Below are 14,520 nucleotides of genomic sequence, written 5' to 3' on the forward strand. Positions count from 1 at the left end.
ACTGGTTCTCCCCCACCCCCCACCCCATTTTCAAGCCATACCTGAAATCTTATCTACTCGGCAAAGCATTTGATTTGCTTAGGCCTGTGGATACTCTTTGCACTCCTGTTGTGTTCAAAGTCTCCTATAATTCCATTTAGATTATAAAGTCTCTAGGGCAGGGTCTCCCTAATTCTTAAGCGCTAAATACTTTGGTGGCACTACATAAATAAAGATATACATACATTATCTCACTACTGTCTTTTTTTTGTTTTATTTAATTAAAATATACATCGGATCCAGAATTGCATGCGACTGTCCTTGTGACTTCTGCAGGTCTCACCAGCAGACGTTCAGATGTACATCAGCTGAGTAAAATGTACTATTAAAGGTGGACAGGATGTCACTCGTCTGTGCTTCGCAGGTTTTTGTATGTGCTCAAATAATCATAAGCAAGTTCCTAAAACGAGGGGGAAAAATTGTTGGTTTTGCCAGACTGTAATCAAATCACTTTACATTGTTATATAGTGACACAAGGACATCGAAAACTTAAGCCACATACAAAAAGGTGACATTCAACTTAAAGCCTCTGGTCTAAAACATCAAACCTGACATATCTAACTGGATGAAGTATGTAAACATCTGCCTCTCCCCTCCAGAATATATACTGAATATATTGCTGAAGTATTATAAGTGATACAGTATATATATGTATGTTGCCCTCCCTGCCCAGCTTCTAGGGAGATTACATTGGTGTGCAATATTTGGCTACTTGGCATAGGTTACTGGCTCAGGGTGCTGTATTCGGGCAGCTAGGCAACGAGGCTGCAAGGAAGAAAATAGTGGGTGCCAGGAACTTTTGCAGTACAAGATCAGTCTTTATTCATGTCACTAGACACAGGGGGACACACATCTATATAGTATACCCTTATAGCCCAAGTAAATCTGTTTAGCAGCCAACAGTACAGAGGAGAGTCATAAATAAACAAACGACACTGGTGAGCCTAGTATGCTGTTTAGCAGCCAATCTATTATTTTTGCACAGAATAGGGTGTAAGTGGGATGGCGAGGTGCCTTATATAATGTGCCCTCATGGCCAGCTGATCCTAGTATGCTGTTTAGCAGTCAGTAGTATCAAGCTAACAATACTGCCTTCTGACTCTGGCTGTAGTTCCGATCGCAGCAGGTTTGTGATATTGTGCTCCTGATATTATTGGCTGCTAAACAGCATATTATATTGATTTGTGATAGTTTATTAATTTCTGTCATCTGTATTGTTAGCTTAATACTAACTTGTTAGTTTCACGTTGCCGGCCACGTATGCCGATCGCACATGTGCACAAGCGGCTGGTAAGTGTCAATCGTGCATGAGCGGGTGGCAAGATGTATACCGTCCCAAAATTGTGCCGCCCTAGGCCCGGGTCTATCGGGCATAATGGGAAATACACCCTTGAAGCTGCCAGTAACAGCTTAGGAGGGGATTACATGCATACATACACAATACATACATATATAGTACATATAATTGCCAACAATAAAGTACTTCTATTATGTAAATCCCCTTTTGTGGCACATTCTTGGTTTCTTGGCCCCTGCTAGTTACAGGACTGCACTTACTGTGTAAGGTTGCTCTTCAGTGTTATGGTTGTCATTCTGCAGGAAAGAGAGTTATATTGAGTGCCTCTGAATCAATACACACTATCATAATGCATAGCAATTCATTCATTAACAAGTTGACTCAAAATCCTGGAGCCTGAGCTGGAAATGAACCTGTACTTAATCCATGATTATTGTATTGTATGTCTTTATTTATATAGCGCCATTAATGTACATAGCGCTTCACAGTAGTAATACACGTGGTAATCAAATAGATAACAGATAATATAAATAACAGATCATGGGAATAAGTGCTTTAGACATAAAAGTAACATTAAGGAAGAGGAGTCCCTGCCCCGAGGAGCTTACAGTCTAATTGGTAGGTAGGGAGAACGTACAGAGACTACTACAGAAGGGAGTTCTGGTAAGTGCGTCTGCAGGGGGCCAAGCTTTATGTATCATGTGTTCAGAATATCCACAGTGCTATTCATATGCTTCTTTAAGCAAGTGTGTCTTAAGGTGGGTCTTAAAGGTGGATAGAGTGCTAGTCGGGTGCTGAGGGGGAGGGCATTCCAGAGGTGTGGGGCAGTCAGTGAAAAAGGTTTAAGGCGGGAGAGGGTTATTTTAACTCACCTCGTAATCAGCAGGGAACTTGAGGGGAGGAATGGAAGGCAATCTTCTCACATCGGGCTGAATGTAGTCCCCAGGAGAACTGTGCTCAGCTACAGGGAGAGATGCAGGAATTCATGTTATCTAGCACCACGCATTAGGACGTAAATAAAGTGTGGCTACTTGCGATGCCTAGTAAATGTAGAATTTGTTTTGTTCTCCAGTTTTATGCATGTTAAAAAAAGCACCATATTTATCAAAGAGACTACCCCATCACTTTCCATAAAAATTTTAGTTTAATTATTATGGTTCTGTTTCTTCTTTTGTGCATAACTTCTAAGCAAGGAGAAGTCGGCTTCATAGTATAATGAACAAGAGCCCCAGTGATTTGTCCAACCCAGATTAAAGTTGCTTGTTGACAGAACTTGCAGACATAAAGGCTGTAAGAACTACAGGTATTGCTTTCTGCTCGGTATTTAACTCAAATGTAATTGTAGTTAATGTTATTCTTAAACTCAGTGGCAGATTTCCCATAGGCCCTAGACCCGGGCCTAGGGTGGCAAAATTTGGGGGTGGCAAAAATGTCTGCCCCCATATACATTTGCCGAACTCTCTGGCCTATTGGGCCTGATGGGAAGTCACTTAGCTGTTGTGGCCGTCTCCTTACCTGCCACCCTCCTCCTTCTCCTCCTGAACCGCAGCGTCAGTTGCCAAGGCAACGCGATGTCGCAGCGTCCAATGACGTTGCATTGCCATGGCAACGCGACGCCACGTTGGTAAAGTCTGCTGCGTCATTTGACGCTGTGGTTTAGAAGGAGGAGGGGGCGGCAGCAGCAAGGAGGCGGCCACAACAGCTAAGTGCCATGGGGCAGCAGATTTTCAAATCTGATTCTTAAACTATATTTTAATTCTGCTCCAATTTCTTATACAAATTCATTAACTGAAAATGCCAAGGTCAGGAAGGTCGTGGTTTTAGTAGAGAAATAATTTTTGAGTAATAGGGGTGCATCTTGAAGCTGCTTGGTGAGTGTGAGCTAAAAAGTTGAAGCGAGAAGGAAAAACAGCTGCCTGAGAAGGTCATTATTTTCCTGAAGCCCCACTTTGTTTTCCATTTTGGTAAAATCAACATATATATGGAGTTATGGCAGAACCTTAGGAAGAGAATGCACAGTGTGTGTTGGCTGATGATTGTATTGCTGCTGTTTCTTGGCTTCCAGGCAAAAGAAGTGACGAACAAAGAGAAAGAGATCATTGAATTGAGAAAGTAAGAAGATAAGAACTGGAGAATGATGCAAAGACAGAAAATTGGGGGCAGTGTGGGGGGGCCTGGGTAACAGTTAAAGAGAGGAGCAGAATACAGTGCACCCCAATAAAAAGAGACAATCACAGAAAACCAAAGAGAAAATTGGGATATTCGTTACAGCAGCAACAGCTGGCACTGCGTAGTGAATAACTCGTAGAGAGAAAGGGTGGAGGAAACTATTCAATAAACTTCAGTTAGCAGCTAATTAGCAAATTTTGTTTGCTACTCCTTGCTTGAAATGTCATGTAAAAACCTAGGCATATTTAAAAATGATCTAAATTGCATGCATGTAAGGGAAGAAATGTGAGACGTACCATGTGCTTTAAAACATGAACAATGCTAAAACAATGCTAAAACATGAACAATACTGTACATGCCAAGTCTATAAAAGATCATGCCCCATTGTAAAAAAAAATCTCAGTTGAGATTGTGTAGAGATGACAAATCAAGAGCTCCTGCATAAAAGAAAAGATGGATTGAACAAGGTCCCCTATCCCTATGGTCTTGGTGTTTTTTTCTTAATGTTTGTGATTTTTGGGGGGGGCTTCAAAGAGCTAAAGATAAAGAAGACCAAGTGGATGTTTATTATGATTGTTTTAAATTCTGTGGATCATAACATTGATTACAAGCCCAGAAGATGGACCACCCCAATTAATTAATTCTGGGGGTAGATTCAGGGCGACATTTTTTAGGAGGACTATGAGTGATCGTATTTGACTGTAACTTCTTTGACATTGAGGCTGCGTAGGCTCTCTTTTAGATCGCCTAGTACTTTTACTTGTTGGATTTTTTTTTTTACATTTTAGGTTTGTCTCTATGTTGACCCATAGGAATCTAGCAGTCATGGCTGACTAACAGATCTCTATGGTACTGTATATATAACATGAGAAGAAGTGATGACAATTAAATCATTAGTATGTGGCTATATGCTGGTTGATACAGGGTTGGTTCCTGGGAAAGAGAGTTAAGCCTCCCATTGGGTTTGGGGTTGCAACCTTTAACAGTTAGTATTAATTTCAATGCCTTTTCTATACATGGAGTTGGTATTTAGGGATGTGTTATAGATTATTAGGCATTGGTTATATTAATACCCAAGTAATCATAGTGGCTATGAAGGAATGGATTGGGGATTAATAAATAATAAAATGCTAACATTGTGTATTTTTAAATCTTGTGCCTTCTAGTCTAGACTGTGCACTTGAGGAGTTATGTATATTACTGTCACTAGGCTGCAGATAGTAGGACAATCCTTCTCGTCATGAAAAAAATGTAGTTGAGTAATGTAATCCTTTTATCTCTGGCTTTGGCACTTTATTAGATGGTGTGTGAATAAATCATTTCCCCCCCCCCTCTCACTTAATTTTGTATTGAAATGTTTGTAGAGAAGGGGCACAGAAGAAAGTGTCATTTTGGGGGGGGGGAGGGTTGAGAACGGTCACCATCAATCAGAACAAAGTAATTTCTTATAAATACAGTATCCAGTTACAAGTTATAGTGTACATACATATTATGTGGTTCTGAAGGCCATGAGGCCTAGGGGAACGCTTGTGTATCTCTCTAAAAATTGAACAATTTCATGAAGGGTTTCTTGTTTTAGTTTGCAATTTGTAGGGATGATACAGTTTTGCCCTGTATGGATGTTCATGTGACCATGGAATCTATAACAGAAGTTGGCTGTGGGTATGATATGCACCCTGGTTCCCAAGTTTATGTAAACTTGTCCATTGAATCGTGGAGGAACCTAGTTATCTTTTCCATGTACATTATTTCCCACATACTGTTAAGGTTTGAGGACATTACACGAGCCAATTGCTTACTGTTGGCCACAATCATACATCTGGTGGGAGAAAACAGGTGGGTACTAATTTTCCCTTGGTATTTAGGCATTCCCAGGATTATTCTATGCAGCAGTGCTGCCTAGGGGACTGGGGTTAGACTCAATCTTAAAATTCTGTGTATGATATATGGTATAGATTTGGTTCTATAGATTTTTAATCTCACATGTCTACAACATGCCCCCCCACCTCTCCACACTTTCTGAAACACAGCGGGGGGAGGTTGGGAACATTTTGTTTAGATACCAGCGAAAGAGAAGCTTATAACTATTTACTTTGATTAGTTTGCTCAAAGAGACCTTTTGGATGAATTTCCATATTTCTTCCCAGTCCTCCCTCTCCAGAGACTCTCCCAGCTCCTCTTCCCACTGCTTCATATAGAGCAGTTTGTTGTCTAGCTCTGTTAGTAGAAAGGTTTGGTATAGGGTTGAGATCATACCTGTTGCATATGGGTCAGAGTTACCTATGGTTTCAAAGTATGTGTTGGAGGAACTGGGTTTGCCCAAGAAGTAGGGGGAGGCGAAGTGCCTCAGTTGAAAGTATCGAAACATTTCTGGTATGTAGTCTGTCAAAAAACACTGGGTCTCCTATTCTTGTGAACCTCCTTTCTTTCCACCTTGAGAAGTCTGCCTCTGTCATTCCTGGTTTAAAGGCTGGGTTCTGTAATAAGGGGGTCATATTTGTTTCCTTTACGATCAACTTATATTTAAATTTGAGTGTATTTCAGAGACAGAGTATGTCAATACAGTATAGATGTACTTTGGTAATTGGTGGTCTGTGATCGGGGAGTCACCAGAGTAAGGATTTCATGGTCTGGGTTTTTTTTGTCTCCTCCGCGTCTATTTCTACCCATCTGTTTTTTTTGTCAGATAAATGCCAAAGAGTGAGTTGGCTAATTCAGACGGCCCTATAATAAGCTAGCAGGTTTGGTAGTGTTAGTCCTCCAGCAGATATTGGTCTATATGACTGGGCCTTTTAATTACAGGTTTTTTTATTTTCCAAGATAAAGTCTGATATTCTCCTCTGGAAATATTCCAATTCTTTGAAATTGATGGGGATTGGGGAGAACAAAACAAATAATGCCGTCTGGGAAGCGTACCGAAGAGACGGGGTACTTAGCCTACTTTATTAGATCCTCCCGCAGGGTTCTTACTAATGAGTGATGGTTGTATTTGTACAAACAAGCTACTGATTTGCTCAATTTTACTCCTAAGTATGGCAAAGATTATTTTTCCCAAGAGAGATCAAAATTGGGAGAGATTAGTTTAGTCACTGGGTGCGGTATATTTATATTTAAGGATTCGGACTTGGAATTGTTCCCCTTGAACCCTGATATTGTCCAGAATTTGTCTAGTAATTCAAACAAATTTGGTAGAGAGGTGATTGGTTTAGTTAGGGTAAGGAGGATATCATCAGCAAATAGGCTGGTCTTGTATTCCTTTTCACCTATATAGTACCCTTATTTGTTTGTGTTCCATCTGATGGCATTGGCTAGTGGGTTGATGCACAGAGCAAAAAGAAAGTGAGATAATGGACATCCCAGTCTTGTTCTGTTTTTAACACACTGGGTCCGTAATGTACCCCATGTTACATATACTGGCTTGGGGGTATTTATATAGAGCATCTATGGCTTTCATGAAGTTGCCACCAAATCCAAAGGTTTCTAGGGTGAGCTTTAAGTATTGTCAGTCTACCCTGTTGAATGCTTTCTCAGCGTCGAGAGTAAGTACCATGAGAGGGTTATGGCTGACTTTTGCATTATTGATTATATTGATAGCCCTTCATATATTAGCAGATGCTTGTCTATGAGGTACAAATCCCACCTGATCCATATGAATCAGGTCAGGTAAAAGCCCATTCAGTCCGTTAAGAATATTGGCCTGTAATTTGAACATAGTGTTGGGTCCTTTTCTGGTTTGTATATCAGTTATATTTGCCTTGAGCACTCTGTTAAGATTCGTTTCCCTTCAACAATTTCGTTAAACATTTTATCTAAATGAGTGGATAGAATTTCTTACAATATTTTATCATATAGGTTAGTGATCCCCTCAGGTCCTGGGGTTTTTGAGGCTTTTAGATCTTTGTTCACCTCTATTAAATCCTCTGCATCATGGGCTTGTATAGTTTAACTAATTCTGTTTTGGAAATGGAAGGCAGATTGCTCGTCCTGAAAAATTGAGATGTCAACAGTGTGAGATTTGGAGTTTGTAGTCTTTAGGCATCATACAGAAAGGAGTAGTCATGGAATTCCTTCAGAATTAGTTTTGTTTCGTTTGTCAAATTACCAGATTTCTGATGAACAGACTGGATATTGCCACCCCTCAGTATCTTACTCAGTCGTCTTGCTAACATTGTATCTGGTTTGTTGCCTTTTTCAACAAATGTTTGCTCTGTCCATCTCATCGCCTTCTCTGCTTTGTCATATAGACAGTCAAATTTCCCCTCTAAGCCTATTGATCTCTGAGCGATTTATTATTGGGTTTTGCATTATGTTGGGCTTCCAGCTTCTCTAATTGGGAAGTAAGATTTTTAAGATTTTTGTGTCTCCTTCCCTTTCTAAAGGAAGCTACATTAATTAGATATCCCCTTATTACCGCTTTGTGAGCTGCCAATAAAACAGGAGTTGAAAAGGTTAAGGGCTTTTTTAGGGCGAAATAATCTGCAAGCTCTCTCTTGAGATCTGAAATTACCTCAGGAATAATCAGCAAGGAATCATTCAGTTTCCATGATGTTTGCCTACCAGGAGCAGAAGTGTGAGATATCTGAATATCAATCATGGCGTGGTCTGACCAAGTTATATTGTATATTGTTGTAGCATATAGTGAGGAGGCTGTATGGGTGTCAGTTAATAATAGATCTAGCTTTCGAGAGTTCTCCTCTCTTCCTCAGGTCGGCAATACTGATTTACAATGGAATCTATGGCTAAAACAGTGTTTGGGAGACCAGGGAGAAAAAACAACAACAGAGATGTATTGTAGATAAGGTAGGGTGAGAAAGTGCTTGAAGATATGGAAGGGTGTAGGCTTTTGAGACACACACACACGTGTGTGTGTGTGTGTGTGTGTGTGTGTGTGTGTGTGTGTGTGTGTGTGTGTGTGTGTGTGTGTGTGTGTGTGTGTTAAGAAAATGATGAGCGCACAATCCTGGATATACAGTTAATGAACATTCAGCCAGTACACAAGTTGCTGCTTTCTTACCTGTGGCTGGTTTCTCAGGTTCATATGTTGGTTTCCGCGAGGTTTTGTGACATTTTTTAAACAAGATTATCACAACAGCAACAATCAGACTAATTCCAACTATTGCTCCAACTGCAATGCCCGCCACAGCACCGACAGAGTTTCTAAAGCCTGTATAATTTTGTCACATCACAGAAAACAAAAGAAAGAGAACAAACCGTTAGCATTGGATGTCTATGGCGAAAGGAAGTAACATTGCTGTAACTGTATAACTTGTTAGCGAGCACTGGCAACCCCTGCAGCCCGCTCTCCCTCTGTACCCAGCGCAGAAGGAGTGGAGAGGTCTTTTGTGATTTAATAGGAAACAAAATGCAGAGATGTGCAAATGTTTTTTTTTTTGTTTTGTTTTTATTTACGGGCTTACAACATTTTTCACCAATATCTCTTACATAGTGTTTTTTTTTTTTTTTTGCCAGAATTTCTCAAAATAGCAGTATGTAAAAGGCCATATGACCTGCAAATTTACTTTTAATTTTTGACAATATTTTTGCAAACTTTTTTTAAAAAAAATAAAGGAGGATTTCACCAGGGAAAATTTTGCACATCTTTACACAAAAGGGTTAGGATACAGATCTTCATTTGCAAAATCTTGTCACAATAGATGAGACCAAGAATGCTTGTTAGCAAAGGAAAACTTAACTGAATTAAATATGGAAATTCATCAAATGGGAATGCGGTTAGGGTGCCAAATATAGCATAATTTTTCCACTAACAGAAAAGTGCTGTCATAGGAAGTGCATGTGGTACCAAACCATCCACAATTTGACCTTTTTGAGTCACGAACAAAACGCCATGGCTGAGCCAACATTTGCAAGCAATTCGCCAAGCATCAGGTCAATGGGCATTGCTACTGTATTTTGTTTAATATGCTTATTTGCCAAGTTCTCTGAAATTGGTGGGTTCGCATAATCCTGACACTATAGATAGGGTACACACTGTTTCACGCATTTGTGAATATTTTTGCACAAAGTTTACTAATTTGACAACATTACTTGCCCTTGAAAACTTGGCAAAATGTTTAGCTGGGAACTGGATTTTGTGGGAAAATGCCAAAAATGTTGCAAATGCATTTCGGACAGTTTTGCATAGTTTTGCAGTTTTGATAATTGGATAAATAATTTATAATTTATAAAATGTTTTAACAGTTTTGTTTTTACCAATGTTTTTTACATTGAGAGTTACCTCTCGTATTCAAGTACAGTATGTCCTGAGCACAGAGTTATGATGACAAATGTATGGTGACATTAAATGAACAGGGTTATAGATTATATGTAAAGACATTGCATGAATAGTTAAAGATAATATATGGTTTAGGCGTATGTAACAGACCAGATTAAAGTGTGAGGCAGCTTTTGTTTTGAAATAATTTAGATTTATTACTTCAATATAAACTACGTGTTAAACCATTTAGGTGTTTCAACAGCTTTAAAAATAAGTCTTGTGAAGTTATTAGAACAAACATTTTTCTTGATTTCTGGCTGTCTTATGTGAAAGTTTCTAAATGTATATGGCTCTTTATAATTACAGGGCTAAAGCCCTGCATTGCAAGAGTTACCATAGGTACCTTCCACTATACCTATATAGGGGCTTATTCTTGAAGCTTTGAGGTTATTAATGCCAGATCAAATGGTTTGGTTTGACCCTACCTCACGGTCTGACGCTTGTGTTAACACGGTATTCAGAAAGAATTGTCGCGTCACAAACCGTGAGGTAGGAAAATTCCTATACCGCTCGGGATAGCAGTGTCCTTATCTCAACCTTTTTCCAAGTTCTGCCCGTGCGATCTGCCTGCAGTCTCTAAGAGCTGCTCAGAGAGAGCTGCATCTCCATGCACAGCTCTTAAAGGCAATTGCGCTGTTTTTCTTTTCTTTTAATAACACAGTAATGAAGCAGGGGGTCTCCGTAGCTGATATTAATCCGGGGCAGATCCGAAGACACTCGGCTTCAATCCGATGCAGTAAAAATTTATTTTTTCTTCAGTCACATCGCGGATCCCATCTCTCCGCCCTTGAGGTGGCAAGATCAGAACCTGCGAGTTGCAGCCGCGATGTGCATCTCGGAGCTACTAAAATGACTCGATATTTTACAAAATGCGAGTTTGAGCATTTTGTGAGCTCCCGCACGGTTTATCTGTACGGGAGCGCTACCAATCGGGGAGAACCACATCTCGAGCGAGTTTGGAATGTTATGGAAGCTTTCTGAATAGCTACACTTGCAAACTCGTTTGAGAATGCCCAAAATGCTCGATAAGTCACTTATCGAAGCTGCTAGAATAGGCCCCAAAGGATCCCCAAGTCTTTCTACCTTCACATCCCTTTTGTCTATTTGTATCTTCTACTGTTCCAATCTTCATATATTAAATGACTATCATGGGTGAGCCTTCTTTTGGCCTTACCCATCTAGTTCACTAGGCCAAAACGTTCATTCCCAATCAATCTATTATGAAATCAATCCTCCCTACTCTGTATGGCACACGTGTATTGCTCTTTGTTTCTCTCTGCCGTGTGCCTCTCTCACCTTTTGGCTCATCAGATCCCAGGAAAAGAGGTGAGTGAGTGTCATATGGTGCAGGAAATTGAGGAGTGACAGTCAGGGCCAGGGGTGGACGAAAATACAAAATACAGCTCAACCCCGTTATAGCGCGATCCGCTAGAACGCGGATCCGCATACAATGCGGTGTGAGCGTGGACCCGAATATTAAAAAAAAAAACTTTTGCCAAACTTTACACACACATACAAACACACACTCACACACACATACCCCCCCCCCCCCCTACCTCTGGTGGTGCTCGTTAATCTGGTGGGGCTGCTGGGGGAATGTCCTGGGGCTGCCGGTGCCTCACTCCTGCCTCCTCCCTCTACCCAATATGCCTGGGGATCGTGGTGGGGATCGTGGTTGGGCTGCTGGGGGAAGTGCTGGGACATCATGGTGGGGCTGCTGGGAGATCGTGGTGGGGCTGCTGGGGGAATGTGCTGGGGCTGCTGGGGGAATGTGCTGGGGCTGCCGGCACCTCAATCCTGCCTCCTCCTTCCGACCAGTTTTTTTTTTCAATTAGCGCGACCCCGGTTATAACGCGGTCGGTTCGGGTGGCCCCCAAGGACTGCGTTATAACGGGGTTCAGCTGTACTTAGGAGCCAGCATTTTGGTAGATGCGCGGGGGGTGTCACTGTTGGTGTATCTGTGACACACTGACACACACTCATACAGACACACTCTCTCATAGAGACATACACTTTATCACACAGACACACTCTCATACAGATATAAACACTGTCTCTCATACAGACACACACTCCACATACAGACCACTCCTTCATCCCAGTGTGCATTGAGAGCAGGGAAAGCTCCATCTAGCTCCACCTCCTCTGACTAGCTATACCCCGGACCACCATTTATCCCCTCCCCCAATTATCACGCGGCCAATGCCTACTGCTCTCCTATCTCTCCCCTGTCCTAACTGAGCTGAGCGGCGGTGACTTGACCTGTCAATCAGTTCAGTCATCACTGCACACAGCACAGGTGCCGGGGGGACATTTTTCCATTCCTGGTCAGGGCAATTAGTAATATTCAGGACAGGAGGTGGCTTAGTGAGAGCAAAAACTAGATGTACAACATTACAGTAGGAGTAAGCAGAGAGGTAGTGACAAATGAAACAGAACCTGGTTGGGCGGCTGATGGTACGGTGGTTTCAGAGGCAGCTGTACAAATGAAAAGAAGAACACAGAGTGAGGCCTGTAACAAATAAAATAAATTAGTGAGAGCAAAAACTAGATGTACAACATTACAGTAGGAGCAAGCAGAGAGGTAGTGACAAATGAAACAGAACCTGGTTGGGCGGCTGATGGTACGGTGGTTTCAGAGGCAGCTGTACAAATGAAAAGAAGAACACAGAGTGAGACCGGTAACAAATAAAATAAATACATTGACAGGATTGTCTAAATGCTATATACATTGTCCCAGGGAGGCAAACACAATACACAAACCAAGACATATCTCATAAAAAAAACATTTAGAGGGAATAATAAAATTCAGTGACTCACATTGAATAAACTCTGAATCAGCAATAAATTAGATTTTATTGGAAATTACGAATGAACAATATTGTTAAAGAGTTGTCACTGTATTAATTAACATTAATGTATGTAAAGATATTTATTGAAAAACAACCCTCACTGATAACTATGAGAAACTTGCAATACTTGTTCATTCGATTGCCATTTTAACATTTCAGAGTTTCCTAATATAATTAAGTAAACAAGTATTAAAAACTTGCAATATTTGTTCACTGAATTAATGACACATCATCCAAGAATAATATATCTGTTATAAGAGAATCTTTTTCAGAGGATTCTGTGAGTCATAACTTGTGGTCGATAAAACCCCACAAACAGCTCTCTTATGCAATAAGTGCAGCAGTATTTTCAATACATATATTAAACAGATATAAAAATATACTTGTGACGGTAAGGGGTAACCAGGCTATACAATAATACATGTAGCCAGGTTCCCCATGGTGCCCCCGGGCATGCGGACGATCAGTGGCACTGCAGCGGTGGGCTGGAAGAGAGAGGGAGCTCCGTTGTTCCGGAGCTCCGCAGCGGACACCAAGGCAGGGCGTCGCCATTACAGTATTGCCACGCATGCACCGAGAATGCGGAGGTTGCGGCGGCCATTTGGAGAAAGGTGCGCATGCGCAGTACCCTGATAGTAGCGGCGGCCATGTTGTACATAGCTCCGCAGGGGAACTACACTCTCCAAAGTGCTTTATGTGGAATATGCCCACGTGGGCAGTGTTAACCAATAGGGGTCCCCGGATCCTCTGAGGAGAGGATTGATACATTTGGCACGCTTAGAGCACAAGGAGCAGTTGGAGCCAGAACAGAGAAGGGGAAGGTAGGATCTGGGTGTCAGTGGCACCCAGATTAAGACAGATTACCCTCTTAGGTCCAAGATAGGCCCCACTCACCAAATAGATTGTGGCTGCTTCAGGGAAAGGGCCCCAGCTAGGGACATTTCCCCAGTAGCCTGATAATAGTAGGCACCAGCGAAGACGCCACGCGGTGACTCGCGGCCTGTGGTCTGGGACCAGACCACCTACGTTAAGAGACTCTCAAAGGTGAGACCCTCCTACCGAAATTCACCCAATAGAGGCGGACGCGTTCGCGGACGACGACGTCGCTGGACCAGCGGATCCCTGATGCTAGTCGGCTGCACCGGAGTACCTGGCAGGTACCTCAACAAAGTGCACCAATGGTATACAGTGTTCAACAAACCTATACATTTGCACGCCCCGGGCGAGTGGATTTAACATTGTGGCGAGCTCCTATTAGCCCAAGCAGCACAGGTACTAGGTGGCGAGTAGATTTTTTTGTTCGGCGAGTAGATTTTTTGGTGATTTGTCGACCACTGTATATATATATATATATATATATATATATATATATATATATATATATATATAAAATCACCACGACTATTAAGGTTATGGTGGGTAAAAAAAGTGACTAAAACCCTTCACAGTAAAGCATAAAGCAACTGTAAATATTCCTGTATATTCATTTGCATGTCTTAGACAGGTCTGCAACCCTGTCTTTCACCATTATCACCCAGCAAACAGCACTTCCACTGCAGCAAGGGATTCTGGGAAATGACATGCAAATGAGCACACAGTGCCACCTTTTATCTCATGCTCACATTACATGAGCTCATGTAATGTGAGCATGAGATAAAAGGTGGCACTGTGTGCTCATTTGCATGTCATTTCCCAGAATCCCTTGCTGCAGTGGAAGTGCTGTTTGCTGGGTGATAATGGTGAAAGACAGGGTTGCAGACCTGTCTAAGACATGCAAATGAATATACAGGAATATTTACAGTTGCTATATATATATATATATATATGCTGTGAGGTACAGGTTGCGTATATATGTGTTTAGTAAAGCCGTTATTACATACTTGTGGTGT

At 41.5% G+C, this 14,520-nt stretch overlaps 1 protein-coding gene across 3 annotated transcripts in view; it reads right to left on the minus strand.

Moving 5' to 3' along the window:
- Positions 1-239: 239 nt before the first annotated feature.
- Positions 240-14,520, minus strand: part of LOC142471808 (uncharacterized) — a 30,165-nt gene continuing 15,884 nt past the window's right edge. For 2 of the 3 annotated variants that reach the window (XM_075578283.1, XM_075578281.1), the window contains 6 exons: positions 12,386-12,424; positions 12,219-12,257; positions 8,520-8,669; positions 2,209-2,297; positions 1,597-1,632; positions 240-439 (listed from right to left, as the gene is read on the minus strand). In XM_075578283.1, coding sequence (XP_075434398.1) covers positions 383-439; positions 1,597-1,632; positions 2,209-2,297; positions 8,520-8,669; positions 12,219-12,257; positions 12,386-12,424 — 410 coding nt within the window. In that variant the 3' untranslated portion in view covers positions 240-382. The remainder of the gene's footprint in view (positions 440-1,596; positions 1,633-2,208; positions 2,298-8,519; positions 8,670-12,218; positions 12,258-12,385; positions 12,425-14,520) is intronic. The other variant, XM_075578282.1, reaches the window with a different exon arrangement.

The sequence above is a fragment of the Ascaphus truei genome, chromosome 1 (genome assembly GCF_040206685.1).
Source record: "Ascaphus truei isolate aAscTru1 chromosome 1, aAscTru1.hap1, whole genome shotgun sequence".
NCBI lineage: Eukaryota > Metazoa > Chordata > Amphibia > Anura > Ascaphidae > Ascaphus > Ascaphus truei.